At 35.7% G+C, this 19,546-nt stretch overlaps 1 protein-coding gene across 1 annotated transcript in view; it reads right to left on the reverse strand.

Moving 5' to 3' along the window:
* Window positions 1-19,546, reverse strand: part of LOC150079229 (vesicle-associated membrane protein 3-like) — a 204,931-nt gene that overhangs the window by 108,619 nt on the left and 76,766 nt on the right. The window contains exon 2 of the mRNA XM_090382491.1: window positions 16,847-16,973. Coding sequence (XP_090238617.1) covers window positions 16,847-16,973 — 127 coding nt within the window. The remainder of the gene's footprint in view (window positions 1-16,846; window positions 16,974-19,546) is intronic.

Here is a 19,546-nt window from a genome sequence, read left to right on the forward strand (position 1 = left end):
GACAAGACAGCAGGCCATTTTTTTGGTGCATCAACTATTTTAACCACAGTGACCATATAATTCATATGATTTATCATGTATTATTATTAGTATATATTAACAGGTAGATGTTAAAAAAGTTTGATAAGGGACAATCTCGGTATGTGAACAACATCGTGACAGGTGACGAGACTTGGCTGTACTATTACGATCTGCCGACCAAGGCTCAAAACAAAGTTTGGGTCTTTGATGATGACGACACACCCGTAATTGTCAGAAAATCCCGATCTGTAAAGAAGAAAATGATAGCTGTATTTTTCAAATCGATTGGAATTGTGGAACGTGTCATTTTGGACACGCAGAAGACAGTCACAGCTAAGTGGTATACTGAACAATGCCTGCCTAAAATCATTGGATCTATGAAGAACCTGCAGCCAAAGTCAAGAATGGACACCTGGTACCTCCATCACGATAATGCTCCAGCTCACCGCGCCAAAGCCTGCACTGAATATTTGACCACGACAGGACTGAAACTTCTCGAGCACCCTCCCTACTGTCCAGACCTTGCTCCTTGCGACTTTGCACTGTTCCCGCATGTGAAAATGAAGCTAAAAGGGAGGCGGTTTTCCAGTGATGAGGACCTTCTACGGGCTTGGGACAACGAGTGTGCTTTACTCCCTAGTGAAACTTGGCAGAACTGGTTTAAAGATTGGTTTCGGAGGATGGAGAGGTGTATTGAATGTAGAGGAAATTACTTTGAAAAAATTAAATAAACAAAGCTGTATTGCAAAACTTTCCTAGTACCCTTTGTATATACTTCAAAAAGGAGCTCCTATGCTGCTTAGAATAGAAGTTTCTCAACCTATTTGAGAAATGTGACCAATTTTGACATTTGGATAAAGCAGAATTCAAATCAATTCAAACTTGGGAAAGGAGACCTCCACCTGAAAATTTTTTTGAAAATGATGTGAAATGTGCCAAAATAAAGGTTATTTTCATATAATACCAAAGAGGAGAAAATCTACATTATCACTTCTTAAATTGATAGTGTTTGATGTTATTCTGATTATGTTCAATTTATAGGATTTTAGCAATTCAGTGGAAAGAACTTCATGTATTACATGATTGTAGGTACACTCGTCAAACCTAACCCTCAAATTTTCGAAGATGTAAATCCATACCTAACATATTTCTCAACCTATCTTCTTTTTTGCTGAAATCATTTTTCAAATAAAGGAAAAATTAAGTTTATCATACACTGCTGTATTAATAACAAAAACATATGCATAAATAAATAAGATCTGCAAAGCAAAGACAACAATCAGCAGAGTTAGAAGACGATAATCAGCTCATCAGATTGTCAGTTCACTAATGAAAAGTGTTACGATTATATAACTAACTGATTATAATCAGTAAAGCTGAGCACACTGAGTTGAAATAAGTAGCACAACATTATTATTTATGCAATGACAAAATATTTTATTAAATACAGTATTATTTATCATAATTTCATTATACAGGGTGTCCCATAATGAACTGCACTTTTGAAAAAGTCAATGAAAAAAATATGCATTTTAAAAAAAATTCATTTAAAAGATTCTAAAAATCAGATCATCAAGATGACGTCCCTCACGATGATGACACTCGTCAAACCTAACCTTCAAATTTTCGAAGATGCGCCAACACATTGCCGGCAGAATACTTGCAATTTCATGGAGGATATTTTCTTTTAATTGCTCCCTTGTTGTTGGATTACTGGATTAAACACCGATCTTGAGGTATCCCAACAAACAAAAATCAAGCACGGATAAATCAGGACTTCTTGGAGGTCAGTTGATATCTCTATGTGAAATGAGTTTTTCTGGAAACCTAGAGCAGCAAAGCAATGCTCACAGATTAGCCAGAGTGCTGTGGCTCAGGGGAAAACTGAAGGGGGTGATTCTCCAATGCATCACAGTCTAAAAAAATGCAAGAAATGTGAAATATTTGCGGACCTGTCTAGAACAGGACATGATCTAGCCAAGGAGGATGTCTTCATGTGTGCTAGGTGTAGAGACTGTGAGGAAATTAGACACCACCTCAGCATTCTGATGGGAGTCTATGAGAGTTTGAGGTGTAGGGCAGATGCTCTCGAGGAAAGTAATACGAGGGCTCATCAAGCTCTCAGTTGCCCAACTCAACGCTCACTCCTGTGCATCAGGCAACACAGTGGCAATCTCCAAGGCAGGGCGTGCTGGTTCCACAGGAACAAGTTATTGTTGGCGACTCTATTGTCAGAGAGATGGGGAATATATTATGCAAAAAGGATAGATGGAACAGAACCATGGTATGTCTACCAGGGGTAAAGTTGATGACATTGCAGAGCAGATAAGGGCACAAAAAGTGATATTTTTGTAAACGTTGGCACTAATGACCTTAAGAGTATGAGATCTGCAGATTTAATTAACAAGCACAAGTCAATGTTGAAAAAAAGTCGCAAATAAGGGTTGAATTTGAAAGTGTCTGCAATTCTGCCCAGACACAATAAGAGGGAGTACCAAGTGGTTATAAAATAAGTCTCCCTATTCAGAAGACTCTATTGTCCAAACGGTTAGAGATAGCACTGTGAAAACCGGTAGGCAAGTCATTTAGGATATGGAAAAGCAATACGTAGAAGAAAAAAAATTAGTTCAAATTTCTGCCACCAGGGGAGAAATTGGCACAGTAAACACGAGATGGAATATTTAACTTAGGATTAGATTTTAATATCAGAACTTAGAAATCTACAGATATTGTTCTATGTGCTTTCCTTCACTTGAGATGACATTCTGAAAACAGAGGAATGCCTGCGACAGTTTCGAGTAGCATCTAACTGGGGATGTTGGCTACATGCTGTCTAATGCTTGCTTTCAAATTGACAAGTATCTGTATGCCACCACGGTAAACTCTGTCTTTCAGGTATCCCCATAGCCAGAAATTGCAGGGATTGAGATGTGATGATCGGGCTGGCCAGAACTGCGGAAGGTCTCTAGAAATAATGCGATCATTTCCGAATGTTGAATGGAGCAGTTCCTGCACTTGTCGACCAATGTGGGGAGAGGCATCTTGCATGAATACTACAGTCTCCAAGCATTGCCTTTCTCGAAGAGCGAGAATAATGTGATCTCTTAGAAGAGCGCAGTACAATGCACTAGTTACCGTACACCTTATGGGGGCCATGAGGTGTAGACTCTTCAAAGAAAAATGGTCCGATTATAAACTCTCATGTAAATCCACACCATACTGTAACATATGAACCTTGTAGTGGTCTTTCATGCACAGCAGATGGACGAGAAGTTCCCCATATTCAGCAGTTTTGTGCATTTGCAGCCTCATGAAAAGTGAAATGTACCTCATCAGAGCACATCATTTGAGAACATGTATCATCTAGTTCCATATGAGCCAGAATTGTAGAGCAAAGTGTATTCGTTGTTGCTGATTACAAGAGTTTAGTTCTTGCACTACTTTGAATCTTGTACAGGAACCAACGTAAAATTATTTGAAGCACTTTACATACAGTAGACCAAGGAAGGTTCAAGTCTCTTGACACAACTCACATTCACACATGAGGAATTCTGTAAGGAAGGGGAGGACAGAACTTTACTAAACTCTAACAGGGAACTAAATGATTTTGTAATAACGGAGAGCAAAAATGTGGAGGAGAAATTGTTGAAGTTAAACATAAAAGACAACACTTGAGGCAGATGGAATCTGTCCAGTTATACTGAAAGAGGCAGCGAGGGAAGTAAGCAAACCATTAGTCATAATTATGAGAGGATCGTTAGATTCAGGGGAGTTCCCCATGGACTGGAGATGTGCAAATGTATCCCCAATTCACAAAGGGGGTTCTCAAAGGGTGATGCAAATAATTATAGACCTGTTAGTTTAACTTCTGTTCCAGGGAAAATAATGGAGTCGCTGGTTAAAGAAGCAATGCAGGTTCACCTCGACAAGACTGCGGCAATAGTTCAGACACAGCATGGGTTTGTTAAGGGGAAGTCTTGTCTGACCAATCTGATTGGATACTACAATGTGGTCACAAAGGAACTGGATGCAAAAATAATTTTGATATCATATAATTGGATTTCAGGAAAGCTTTTGATACTGTTGCACATGGAAGACTGCTGTACAAATTAGAGCAGTACAGCATTAAGGACAAGTTGCTGCAATGGATAAAGGGATTGTTGAGTGGGAGACGGCAGATTGGTAATAAATGGACACTGCTCTTCATGGACTAATGTTATTAGTGGAGTCCCAGAGGGTTCGGTGTTGGGCACACTGTTGTTTTTTGTATTTATTAATGATATTGATGAGGGTAGATCAGGCTTAATGTACAAGTTTACAGATGATACAGGGATGTTAATGTTATTATAGACAGTACGCTACTGCAATAGGATCTAAAAAGTTAGGTAGATGGACTGAGAAGTGGCAACTGAAGTTTAATATTGACAAACGCAAAGTACTGTATATGGGTAGCAGTAGCCTAAGAGAAACGTACCAACTGTGTGGTACTACTCAGGGAGGTGGAGAATGAAAAAGAGCTGGGGGTAATTGTGCAGTCGGATATAAAGTTCTCTGAGCATTGCAGACAGGCTGCCAGAGCAGGTCATGAAGGTTTGTCAATAATATATAGGAATTTTTCTAGCAGAGAAAAGATGTTTATATCTTTGTATAAGGCAATGATCAGGCCACAATTTGAGTGCTGTGTAGAGGTCTGGAGGAAGTTTTAGGAAGGATGTAGAGTTGCTAGAACGAATACAGAGAAGGGCAACAAGATTGGTGAGAGGAACAAAGGGGTTTTCTTACCGGGAGAGGCTTAAATTCTGCAAGTTGCAGCATCTGGAGACTAGGCACTTGCGAGGTGATCTGAATGAGGTGTACAAGGCTTTGAATGGTTTGAGCAGCAGGCTCAATGCTGATGGGATACTTCATCTTGATCCGATTAAGAACCTGAGGGGGCATAGATTCAAATTCAAACATGTATTGCAAACATGACAACCCAGTTGTGAAGATAATCCCACAATATGAGAGATGCCAAAAGGTGTATATGAAAATATTTAAGTAACACTAAAATGCAACTGGGCATAATATTTTAAGAGTTATATAATTATCTATATAATATAAGTGTTAAAACACTATAGAAAACTCTTAAAGGGAAAAAACTATGCTAGTAGTATAAAAGGCTTCATTTCAACTGTATCTCATATTGTGCTATTGGAAGTATGCAATACATGGTAACTCGTGAAGAATGAGCACTATATGAGATGCAGTTGAAATGCCTTAAAGGAAAAAACTATCATAGTTTTTTCCTTTAAGAGTTGTTAGTTAGTTATTTGGTTTTTTTTTTTAGGAGCATTGGCAACTAAGGCCATATTGCTCCGGGATATGCGGTGGTCATTCTCTGACCTTTCCGCATCCTCCGTATTTTGTGGTGACGGGCTCGAACCCCGGTCTAATCAAGAAGTGTGTGCTATGCACTGCTGCTCCTTCCCACCTGGCTACGGAGGCGCCTTAAGAGTTGTCTATAGTGTTTTTACACCTATATTAAATAGATAATTATAACTCTTAAAGTATTATGCCCAGATGCATTTACTCTTACTTATATATATATATATATATATATATATCTTAGCAACCAGCTCTGATCTGTGTTGAAGTCGGGACCCAAAGGGTGGGCCTGATTTAAAACCTCTGATGATGGTATGTATCTCCAAATTTGGCAGAATGGCAGTTTCACCTCTTGTCAAAAACAATCTTTTTTTTTTTTTTTTTTTTTTAGTAAAGCAGCCCACTAAAACAGAGTTAATCCTAGTGCTTTTGCCGTCCCTATTTATATTTGGCTGGCTATTATAGATATAGAGGGCCTCCAATCACCAAGAATTATCTTCACAGTCAATAACACATCCCCAGGAGTTTATTTAACAGTGCAGAGTGCATAAAAAAAAAAAGCTATGGTAGCATATGAGTATGATATTCATTCACTGAATATTTCAAAATGCAACCTTCATATGCATTTCCAATAATTGCACTCTATAGAGATTCAAGATCAAGTATCTCTGGTCATGTCTGGGGACAAAAAAAAACACACACGATACCAAATCTCAGGGTAGCAAAATGGATGAAAGGAATACCAAAATTCTATAGAAAATTAGTCAAGGAGCAGGGACATTGCAATTTTTTGCACAAACAAGTATGGTCAATTTTTATACAGTTTTTGAGTTAAAAAATAATTAATGATGTAGACTGAAAGTGAATACCATATATCAAGAATATCATATTCATACTCACATAATTTTGACTTTTTTTTTTTTTTTTTTTAGTTACTAGGATACACTGATAGCCCTGGCAGAAATGACAAGCTACTGTTGGATCTCGCATATTTTCCTAACAGATGTTGGTGACCTACTTCACCAATCAGTGGCATCTGGAAAGTAACTTGCAAGTTTTTCCCCCACCCTCAGAACTGCTTAATCAAAAACAGACATGTTAAACAAGTAGCGATATTATCTGCCTCTCCACAACTGTAAAATATTTCCAGGATAAATAAATGCTAGTTTAAAAGCGAAAAAATGAACTAATGGTGCATGATCCTTAAGAATGTATTCTTAAGGAGGGCGATAACACAATGATGATATATAACAGAAAATTAAGTTCAATTTAGATTGAAATTACCTAAAATTTTCAACAGCCTTTATATAATGAACAACAACATGAACAGTTACTGTATATAATTTAATACAGAAACAGTATTTGTTCCAACCCATTCAGGCTCTTGGGCAATTGTTTTTCTTAAGGGATGACATTATACAGGTCCCAATTTGAAGGAATACAAGAATATTTGCTAATGCCATTGAGTTAGTATTAGGTAGATCTGAAAACTGTTATTTTGGAGTGGGGAGTGACATATGCAGACAAAGATTTACAGAAGCCATAAGCAGTTAAAATTGATTCTTCCAGTGCTTCTACTGGGACATGTCCAGAAATAAGGTAAGGGGAATTAAAAGGCATGCTGGATGTCCTTATGGAACAAGAAAATACATGGGCCGTGTTACGGTTACTAAGAGCAAAAAGAGATGCATATACAAGTAAATCAGAATATCTTATCACGAGCGATTTGAACTTTCCAGATATTGACTGAAACTTGTGGGTTGTTAACTCACATAGTAACAGAAGATTTCTGGATGACTCTTTTATTTACCAACATGTTAGAGAGGCAAGAAAAGAAAGCAATACTCTTCATCTGGTAATTAGCAGTGACTCTATATGCATTAAAGTTTTCGGGTAAAGGTATCAGTAAATGGCAGCTATAAATAATGCCTCAATGTGTGATTTATTTATTTCACAAATGTGGCTTCGCAAAAGCAAAATCGCTAAATGATCGCTAGATGAAATGAAGCTAGTGACAGAGAAGAAAATGCATGTGTTGGTTATAAATTATCAAGGGACACATGTCTACAGTAAGTATAAACTAGTTTGCAATCGAGTCACTAAGGAGATTAGACAGATTAAGAGAAGTCTTGGGCTAAGAATGAGAAGAAAAGTAGCAAAAACTTCTTTGCTTATGTTAACACTAGAAGGAGAGGGATGAATCCTGTTGGTCTACTAGAATAACTACTGATGATTCTGTTCAAGTTGCTGAAACTGAATAAACATTTTGCATCTACTTGTATATTCATGTGTGAAGATTTTAGGGATAGGTATACCAGAAGTATAATTTTTACAGGAAGCTAAATTATTTTTTGATAAATGAGATGAAAGCAGAAGAGAGAGAGAGACTTGAAATTAATAACTATCTGTCGAAAAACATATAGGTTAGTACAAAAGCATCATTTTAACATAGTCCTCTACCAAAGTAGTTAAATTAATTAATTAAATTGGCATCGTTTTCATTATATTTCATATGTGAATGCCTTCACAAAGAGTTGCCATGGTATTGGACTACCTGGAATAAGTAACACTTCACCAGTGGAGAAGACTACTGTTACTTATTCTCGGTGGATAGTACCACCCAGAAGGCACCGTCTCAAAGTTTGTTGGCTTCTTCTCAGTGGGTGGGCAGGTACCCTGGTGTTGCAGTAATGACAACCCAATTACGAAATATAACTTCACAATATGAGAGGTGCCTTATGGTGTGCAATGATATAGACTTTAAAATATTTAAGGGCCTCGTGCTATGAGGTAGAATGACTAACATATAAGTTAGTGCAAAAGCATCATTTTAACGTAGCCAAAATGATGCTTTTGCACTAACTTATATGCTAGTCATTCTACCTCGTAGCACGAGGCCTTTGCCCTTAAATATTTTATAGTCTATATCACTGCCCACCATAAGGCATCTCTCATATTGTGAAGTTATATTTCATAACTGGGTTGACACTATTGCAACACCAGGGTACCTACCCACCCATCGAGAAGCCAACAATCTTTGAAACGGTGCCGTCTGGGTGGTGGTCTCTACTGAGAATAAGTAACAGTAGTCTTCTCCACTGGTGAAGTCGAATGAATCTGTCTGTTATTTAGGAGCATTAGCAACTAAGGCCATATTGGTCCGGGGACATGCGGTGGTTATTCCCTGACCTTTCCGCATTCTCCGTATTTGGTGGGCAAGGGCTCGAACCCTGGTCTAATCAAGAAGCGTGTACTATGCACTGCTGCTCCTTCCCACCTGGCTACGGAGGCACCCCACAGGTGAAGTGTTACTTATTCAAGGTAGTAACAATGCCATGGCAACTCATTGTGAAGGCATTCACAATATGAGATATAACGAAAACAATGCCAATTTAATTAATTAATTTAACTACTTTGGTAGATGGCTATGTTAAAATGATGCTTTTGCACTAACCTATATATTAGTCATTCTACCTGTAGCATGAGGCCTTTGCCTTTAAATATTTTATAGTCTATCTGTTGAAGTAAATAAGGCACCAAGGGCTGAAAATCTAACCAATTATATTAAAAGCAACAATATAAGTAAGCAAACTTTTAGTCATAACACAATTACGAGGTCATTCTTGGATTCAGGAGAGGTCCCTATAGATGGAGATGTGCAACTCTCTTCTATTCACAAAGGTGGACAAAGGGCAAAATGAGTAATTAGAGTTTGTTTGTTATTGTTTTTAGGAGCATTAACAACTAAGGCCATATTGCTCCGGGGATATGCGGTGGCCATTCCCTGACCTTTCCGCATCCTCCGTATTTGGTGGTCACGGGCTCGAACCCAGGTCTAATCAAGAAGCGTATGCTATGCACTGCTGCTCCTGCCCACAGAGGCGCCAAGTAATTAGCAACCTATAATCTTGACTTCTTGGTTAGGAAAAATATGGAGTTAGTCAAAAATATAGAGGAATACAGATCCTGCATTACTTCTCTATATGGTTAGAGAAGTAATGCAGGATCATATTGACAGGAATGCAGTTGTATGGCAATCACAGCATGGATTTTTAAAGGAAAATCTTATCCAACCAATATGATTTAAGTACTATGAAATAATCAGAAAGGAACAGGATGCAAAAGGATAATTCTGACATCATATATTTACATTTCGATAAAGTTTTTGATACTGTTATGCAGAAATGACTGAAGCACAAAGTGGAGCAGTGTGGCAGTAGGGTCAAGTTAGATAAAGGATAAAGTTAGATAATAGATAAAGGGATGGTTAAAAGGCAAGAGACAGAGTGCTTATTAATGGTCACTCAGGATTTGTTTGGGCTCAATTATTTTCAATATTTATTAATAAGACAAATCAAGTATAAATTCCAACAAGATGTTGATAAATTAGAAAAGTGGCAACTGAGGTTTAACACTGATAAATACAAAGTATAGCATTTGGATAATAGTAATCACAGAATAACTACTAATTAGTAGCACCAAACTCAAGATGGCAGAGAAGGAAATGACTTGGAGGTACTTGTACAGTCAGACAAAACATTTACTAAAAGTGAAGACATGCTGCTAGGGCATCTTATGGAGTCATGCAATTGATATACAGGAATTTTGCCAAAAGTAACAAAGAGATTATTATCCCATTGTACAAGGCATTGGTTAGACTGTATCTTTAGTACTGCATACAGGTCTGAAAGTCTCACCTTTAGGAAGTGATGTGGACCTGTTAGACCAGATACAAAAGGCTATTCTTAAATTAAATACTTGAGTTCTGTAAATTGCAGCATCTGAAAACTAGGAACCTGCAAGACCTGATTGAAGTGTTTAAGGCTTTAAACAGGTTGAGCAAACTAAATGCTGATTGCAACTCTTATTCTTTCTCTGATGACAAATTTAAATTGAAAAAGGATGGTTGAAGGACAGATGCAGGAAAATCTGCTTTCAACCAGAGTAGTTGACTGTAGTAACAAACTTCCAACTGGTGTGGAAGTGGGTAGTTTGAATAAATATAAAGAAGGATTTGATAAATTATTAGAAGGGATGGGCAGGTGAAGCAATGTTTTTTTTTTTTTTTTTTTTGCTGATGCTGTTTAAGTTTTCTTCCTTTCATCATTTTGCCAACTGCCATCAATTCTACTATCCAAAATGAAAGTTATCGTATATATTGGCATATGGCTGGTATACATAGGCTAAATGTTGCACAGCCATTAGTGTTACATATTGTTAAATTCAGTAGGCGCATGTCGAAGAAAAACATATCTGAGTACAGTCAGTCCTTGTATAGCATGATAGTTGTGTTCCTAGAAACCCTCGTGCAATATAAACAACAGGCCCTATGGGAAAAATAGGGTTAGGTGCCGATCACCCAAGATTGAACACACATTTGTAATCAAAACATTACCAAACACAATAAATTATCGTAATAAAATACTTATGTATTTTATTATGCCTATTACGTAATAAAATATTGCTAATGCTTTTGCTTCTATCGTAAACAAACTTGTTTTTTGGTTTGATTTTCTATCCAAACAGATGACAGCTGTTCCATCTCTTCCAATTCTTTGTGTCTTAATCTAATAGACTTTAATTACACTTTGAGTTGTTTCTGCTATAAAAGTTGTTTTTATTTTCTCTGCATTCCTTGTAATTCTCTGCGTTGCCTCATTTAGGCCTGTAGCACGTGCAATATCACATGGTCTTTCATTTCGCTCAAAGCATTTCACAATTTCATATTTTTTTCTCTATCGACAGAGGCAGACTGGCCATAAGCCTCACCAGGGAAACCCCGGTGGGTCATAGGCCAGTGTGATTTTGGCCATAAACGCTAGTATGAGGCCACTACAAATTTTCCCGGGTAAGAATTTTTGACCCAGTCCGCCTCTGTTTATCAATATTGCTTTTCTTTTTCTCTCTGAATCTGTAGTGTCTTCACCAGGATGCTTCCTTTTCACACCTTTTAAGTATTTTACTCATTTTTAAGGAATAAAGCACAATTACAAAATGAGGAGGCATGCTTGATACACATAAACAAAGCTGTGCATGTGTGGCAACTGAATAAACAACACCACCTCACTAGCTCACATTTTACTAAAGCACATTTCTGGGGGTTACTACCATATAACAATAAAAACAATTTCCAGTTGTGTTCCTGCTAGTGGAATCTGTTATAAACTGGCAGTAAACTCGATCTAATTGCATTTGCGATAATACTGATAGCTGGAATTTTACGTTATTATGGTGAAATGCGTTTCCCCTTCACTGATATAAAAAACATAAATACATTTTCAGAATCTTCTCTTCATTCCTATCGTGTTGCATTCAGTTGGGGTGATTCCGGTCCAACTGCCATTTCTTGTAAACACAAAGGTGAATCGTGCATAAGCGAATTCGTGTAGTGTAAACATGTGTTATACGAGGACTGACTATTTGAAAAATAACACAAATCTAATCAACACTGTAGAACTGGAAGATATGCCTGATTATTGAAAAACTAAATAAATTGGTGGGTTCCATAAAATTTCAAATTTTATGAAAAATTTGAAATCTGACATTTGAAATTTTATGAAAAACCATGTACCCTCTCACTTGAGACCAATTAACTCAGTTATAGCATGGGAAAAAAAAAAGCCCAAAAAAAAAAAAAAAAGAAAAGAAAAAGTGAGTAAACAACATTGTATAACTTATTCCACATCAAGAAAACTGTCAATATCCAGGCATAACAAATTATTAGAGCACTTCAAGGTCAACTACTTCAGCACAAAACCTTCTCTAGTAATTTCGCAACATTAAGATGATAGCAAACAAGAGAAAAAAGGGCCCCCCTTCCACGAAGTTTAGCTTACATCAATATCAAACAATCCTATGTCTAGGACTTGAGCCATGGGTTGCCATATGCCTCGAAGTATTTTGTCTCTCTTCTTCCTAGAAGAGAAAGTTGTTTCACGTTTACGACTTTATGGATGGACATTCTAATAATAGCTGTAACTGATATATGAAGTATAGGAGGTACTCATATATATTTGATTTTTCTATCATCAAGCCACAGGTACCTTCTCATTAACTACCAGCCAGGCAGAATTTGGAATGCCTGGCATGCAGGTCTACAGGCAGGGCAAGGAAACCTGCTATTTGATTCACTGAGCCCTTATAAATATTTACTAAGCAAGAAAGATGCTCATCATGGTTTGGTAAAGAAATATGCTACATTTCATAGACCTAATACATCTAGTCTCAAGATGAAGAATTCTTTCACACACGTGCGCAACACTCTCCCCCCCCCCCAACTGATGAATATACTAGTTGTACAAGATGTGACCAAGACATTTCCAGATTGTATTACAGAAAAGGTCATCCCCAAAACATTTCTACTTTAGACTTGATGCAGCAAATCCACCAATTCCATCATGTTCGAAGCATTAGCGGAGACCCTGTTTTGTTATCTCTTTCAGTATGTACTGTAATTTTTGCTGGATCTCAGAAATGTTCATGAAATCAACATGCTCTGAATGGAAAAGTTTAGTTTTGGAAATAAGAAATCAAGAGAAAATGATAAAGCATTGGGAGAGGGGGGAAACAACATCCATGTTATTCTTGGCCAGAGCAGCATGGTTGTGATTCCCTCAATCTATACTTCAGATCTAGCTTCCATGATTTCCTTTGTACTTCAAACTAGTGATGGGCACAATAAAATGAGTTTCATAATTGAACAATTAATAATTGATTAATTCCTGCATATCATTGACAATACCCCACAAGCTGTCCTGGCAGTGTCTGCACTACTCAGAGAACTTCATATCTGACCACAATTGCCCTCATCCCCCCCCCACACACACACTAGGAGCTTCCCCATTAAATGCAAATACTGGATAAATAATTACACATTGTTCTTTGTGAAGACTGCCCATTTAAGTATTAAAAAGATACTGTGCTGTTTTGAGCAATGAAATTGATGTGCCATATTGCTACCATCTTTTCACATCCTAAACTAACTTCCTATCATTTTTAAAGCAGATTTTTTTTAAATTCAATTTGGAGACCATATAAAGATTGCTGAATGTTTACCCATTCAGCAATCTTTATTGCTGAATGGGTAAATGTGGCTCTGATGACATCATATGTCTTACTCCTGTGCACATACAGAAATCCTAATGGACACCGATCTCCATTCAGGCTTGCAGACTATACAACAAGCTACACAAGATTGCAAATTACATTATTGAATGCCGCATATCAGTGTATTGTACTTTTTAGTGTAGGAGTAAATATTGCTTTATAACAGTTTACAAGTACTAAGTAATAAACAATTACTATTTATATATTACCTTTATTTTAGAAAAAAGAAAAAAAAAAGGTCATTCAACCCGGCAGAAGCCACTAACATCACACCAAATTCCCAGCATGTTCTGTTAGGCCCAGGAAAGGTTTCACGCTCTATTTCTCAGTGTCCCCCCACCCAGTTCTTTCCTGAAGAAATCTGTATAAATGAAAGTATGATTTGGATTTTCAGGATTTCATTCAGTATATGTTTTCTCGATCCCCAGAAAGGTATTAGGTTCAATTCTGAATATAACTCCCTGTCTCAGGATATCTATATACAGAGCATTTTATAATGTGGGGCCAAACTTTCAGGACCTGCAAACAATTAAAAAGGTTTATACAAACAGGCATCCAATTCTGAACAGTTGCAGAACTATGGCTGTTTGAATAAAAAGAAAAAATAGTATAAAAAAAAATAAACGTTATCAGTAACAATGAAGAGACAGACAGACATACATGGTAAAATGTTTATCATACTAGATAAATGTTTGCTTATATATTACATAATTTATATAATTATATAAATGACATTGATGGATTATATAATTTATATAATCCGTCAATGTCAGGAGAAGGCTGTGAATTAAACCAAAGGACAAAAATATATACAGGATGAGCCAAAAGTCTATGTACATTTTTAGCATTAGAATATAATTTTTTTTTTACCATTGAAAATGCTATAGTCATTTATTTTTTTTAAATTCTGTCAGCTATAGCTTCATAACCTTTCAGAATCTGCATGTCTATATTAACTTTTTTTTTCTTTAGTTTTCAGGTCTTGAATCAATCCTGAATGTATGGTCCAGATTATGAAACACCCTGCATATATGGGATCTAAAACAAGTTTTTGTTCAACACCAAATTTTAAGCATGCTTTACTAGTCCCTAGGATCGTTTCAGGCCCAATTCTGACTCTACACCCACCCCTTTAAGTTGTCTCTACACAAATTTGAGACAGCAGATCCGTTCTTTTCAAAATTAAATTTTGGTTCTATTTAGAATATTTTTCTGGACCTTTTTTAAATATAATTTTAATATACATTTTTTATATAATTTTAATATAAATTTTTATATAATTTAATTTCTCTTTTTCTTATTTAAATGTAATTTATTAATAAAATAATAAAAATAATAATAAAATTCTTTCTTTTTTTTTATATAATTTTGTATTCATAACCTATTTCTTCCATGTACCCATACCTTTAAGTATACTGCCACTCAAATTTGACCTCACAGCCAACCATCATTTGAACATCACATATGAAGTTTATTTGGTAAATAGTTCTTGGGCTTAGTATTGGTTTAACTCCCAAGGTATGTTAATTGATAATCAAACTGTAATTTTAACATATACATTACTTGACTTGTTTTTATTAATATTGGCTTTATTTTCATACACCATCTTTGTTCAGATCACACAAAATTTATATAATCCATCAATGTCAGGAGAAGGCTGTGAATTAAACCAGAGGACAAAAATATATATACAGGATGAGCCAAAAGTCTATGTACATTTTTAGCATTAGAATTATTATTAATCAAGCCAAATGATGCAAGAAAGATTTATTCTGAATCAGCCAAATAAAAAGTGACAATCCAATTCCACTTTGAACCTTGCAACAATATGCTGCCCAAAGATGAATTTCATGAAATCTAACCTTCTATTACTTCCCAAAATTTAGCTCCCAAGCGATGTTATGCAAGGCATATGGCACGATATGCAAGAGCGAGACCTTCTGCAGACATTATGGAGACCACTCTTACAATGAATATCAAAAACTATATGATCGTCCCAGGCGTGTCGGAGCATCCTGCTGTCTATAGATCACATCTGGATTTTGAGAAAGCACTTGATGCTATTCGAAAGAGAACAGACTACGAATAACTTGTTCTTGCTCCGAGGATGAGGTGACCTGATGGTTCACCCCGAACAGACTACGAATAACTTGTTCTTGCTCCGAGGATGAGGTGACCTGATGGTTCACCCCAGGAGTAACCAAGATGATTGCCACTTTATAGAGTTGATATGATGTCTAGGGTGGGATGGGAGGGATCACTCAAGCAGATTATATTGTGCCACAGGACTAATAGTCCTAATTTGGGCTGGGAATTCACAGCCCTATGCTGTTAATACTTAACACCTATTAGGACTTAATAGGTTTTTGAAATCTATGTGACAGGACATGTAGGTTTGCGATGTAATTAAACACTGTCGTCTAAGAGCTTAAATAGTAGTGACCTACCTTCTTATGGTGGAGTGTGATTAACTGCCCCCACCACGAGGCTAGTGGTCGCTCTCATGATTACATTTATTTTATTTTATGTTTAAGTTGACTCAAAAGTATGGGTCTCTGCTTTGTTAGATAAAACTACTGATATGGCATGGTTATGTTATTAAAACAGACTAGCTCTAGTCAAACATGTGCGGAAGCACAGGAAACAACTAGCTAACTGGCTCACTTAAATATAAATGTAAATAATTCTTACATCCCCAGCATTTCAAAAATTCATGAAGAATGGTTGAAAATTAAAAGTTTGGAATTCATTGTTAAAAGCAAACACTTACTTTTGTGTTGAGCTGTAAATCTGAAAAAATGTTAAACATTTTATAAAAAGTTTATGTGTACATGAATTAACATCAACACAGCAAACAACATATAAACTTGTGTCAAGTCTATAAAAAAGAGACAAGCATTGCTGCAAAGCATTCAATTAGTGTGTCAATACTGAGTACCTGTTAATTCGTGTGCCTTTCCATTTACAGCACTCACTGATTGTCTGCTAAGAATGACCATTCATACATTATGGCACAGTGCACGTGCCTTTTGAACTCACATATGATTGCCACATTACTTATAGTGCCATTTTACTATTATGTGTGTAAAGGCAGCAAAAGTGTTAAAGTGGAATTCAAAAAACTAAACATTTTTAAGAAATAAAAAATGTTGCCATCAGGTGAGCTGCCATTGTTTTACTACATTATGGGTGTCACCACTGCTGGGTTAAATTGGATAACAAATTATTCTAGTCATGTAGCATACAGGTCTCTGAAAACAAATAATTATAAAATTATTTTAAATACTTAGTGTAAGATATAATTCCCAAAAATTCTTTATCTCCATGAAATATTTAATATCTACAAGGAACATACCTCATCTACTTGGGCTTGTGTCTGTTGTAACCTCTTTGAAGCTGCTTGGTGTTGTGGATTTGGTGGTCTTGGCTGGTCATCTTCTGAAGCTCCACCTTGCTGATCTGCTCCTTGAACTTCTGCAGACCTTATATTTTATTAAAAAAAGTTTAGCATAACTACTTTTTACTCTGCTAAAATACTGTAAATTTATATTATGAAATAGCATACATTCATAGTTTTAACACTTCAAGAACAAATACTGTGTGATACTTAAAATGTGCCAAAAAAATAAATAAATAATAACTATAGGGATTGTATTTACATTATTATTATTTTTATTTTTTTTTTTACATTTTATTTCTACATATATTTTATCTATTAAATACAATTTGAGCAAGTTTCTTGCTATTTAAACTTGGTGTTAAACAAAGAGAGAACAAAATGTCAACTAGTGTAAACCTTGTTTTCTAATAACTGAAATAGCCAGAGAATTTCTCAATATCATGCAAATATGCATATTTCAGTTACATGCATGTTTATTCCATCATCTTGAATGAAATATTTACAGCCCACTTGTAATAAGCATTGGTTATTTTGTATGGTTGGTGAGCTTGTTGTTTCTGCAATACTATGCTATCACATTGCTAAACAATTGCAGATTTTTTAAATGTCATCTTACTGTTTGCTTTCTGCTGAAAATACACTTCTTACTAATAATTTCCTTCTAACTTACTAAGCACAAATATCTAAATGATACTGTAATACAATATGTACAGTACAATGAAGGATAATAAAAAATGAAGGATGTCAGCTTTTCTCTTATTCATTTTTTTTTTTCTAAAAGTGACTCTACATCAACTTACATTGATAAAGAGGAACTTTCAGACTTTTTTTCTAAAGCTACTCTGTTAACTGGCAAAATGATGCAAGTAACCAAAGCTTACACATCAGCCATTAAAAGCAGAAAAAAAAAAACTGTTACCCTTCTAATAATTTGCATAATGCAGTTTATAAATTTTATTGCTTTTAGTAGTATATTTTTTATGTTCTTAAACAATTTTTAGTTATTTTATGTATTTATTATTCTACGCTGTACATATTACAGTATAATTTAGATTTGTGCTCAGTAATTTTCAACAAGAAAATTACTAGTAAAAAAGACAGAGAGCAAACAGTAAGAACAAGTGTTCGAGAAGCAACGTGGAGTTGTACCACACTGAAATAAACTTGTCACAACAACTCAATTTAAGGAAAACTGCCTTACAAGATACTTACACAAGATGTGAAAATATTTTTATGTAAAATTCAGATGTACATTGGGAGCTGTAACCCCATTTTTGTCAATCACCACCAATGCTAGAATTAAGGGAAGGTTAACTTATATCATAGCAGATCACATGTTTGTTGGACACAACATTGGACATTATTCAAATAAATTTTTATTTGAATAAAAAAATTTGAATAAAAATTATTCTTCATTTAATTATTCATTATTCATTTATTTTTATTCAAGTTATCTGTTATTTTTTGGAAAAGAAATTATTCATTATTTTTATTAAAACTTCAAATAAATTATTACATTTCATATTGCCTATTCCTCTAATACCAAGTAGTAAATAGTGCACATTACATGCTTTAACTGAAGACTTCAGTTAATTGTTTATTCTTGGATTAGAGACACATTTTCTGATTTTCATAAATAACACTGACAAAGAGATACCGGGCATGATATCAAAATGTGCAGACAATGAGGTTATTGTTCAGCACCAAGTAGTACTCCTGAAGGATGACTTGGACAGGCTTCAACAATAGTCAGAAAATCAGCAATGTTTTAATGCAGCAAATGCAAGGTCTCATTAGTAGGTAATAGTAACCCCAATTGGTGGGGATAAATTAAAAAAAAATTGAGAAAAAAAGCGATTTGGGAGTTATGATAAGTCAGACATGAAGTTTGCTTGTAGCAATAGGGAGGTCATAATCCTACAATGTAAGGCAATTGTAAGATTATACTTGGAATACTGAGTCCAAGTATGGAGACCACAACAAAAAAAAAAAAAAGAAATTGAGCTTCTTGAAAGAGTTCAAAAACAGGCAATCCACCTTGTGATACAGTGGACTCCCGCTAATCCAAACATGTTTCGGTCGGCGGAGAGGAAATTTTTTAGTTCGCAAAATATATGTTTTTTGTATTTTACAGTTAAATTTAAATGGTATTAATGGTACAAAAACATTTAGAATTCCACAAAAATTTTTTATTTTATTGTAGTACTGTACTAATACAAAATTAATAAATCAGTGTTTGACATGGCCTATTAAAACTACAGACCTATACTTACACACCAAAACAGTAACAAAAGTCATTTTTCAGAAGTAACAAACTCTGTTAGTTTTAAAGGTACAAAACTGCTCAATCTTTGAGCGGTTTTTTTCCAGTCAGTTGTTGTGGCCTTGCCCACTCCAAACTATTGCCAATTTTGTTGCACTTTCACCCTTGTCCAGCCTTTTCAAAACTTCCAGCTTATCTTTGAACATACACATTGTGTGTTTCCGTTTCGTGGCCATTGTGGCAGCAGACTGAACTGAACTAAACTACAACGTAGAGCGAAGATTTAAACATTCACGTTTAATGCGCAATGTCGTGTGCAATGAGTCATAGCATGGAAGGGGAGGGTTTGCTTCTGGTGTGTCACGCTCACGTACAAACGCTAGTAGGCCTTG

This window comes from Mastigoproctus giganteus, chromosome 10, assembly GCF_048544385.1.
Source record: "Mastigoproctus giganteus isolate SK-2022 chromosome 10, ASM4854438v1, whole genome shotgun sequence".
NCBI classification, from domain to species: Eukaryota; Metazoa; Arthropoda; class Arachnida; order Uropygi; family Thelyphonidae; genus Mastigoproctus; species Mastigoproctus giganteus.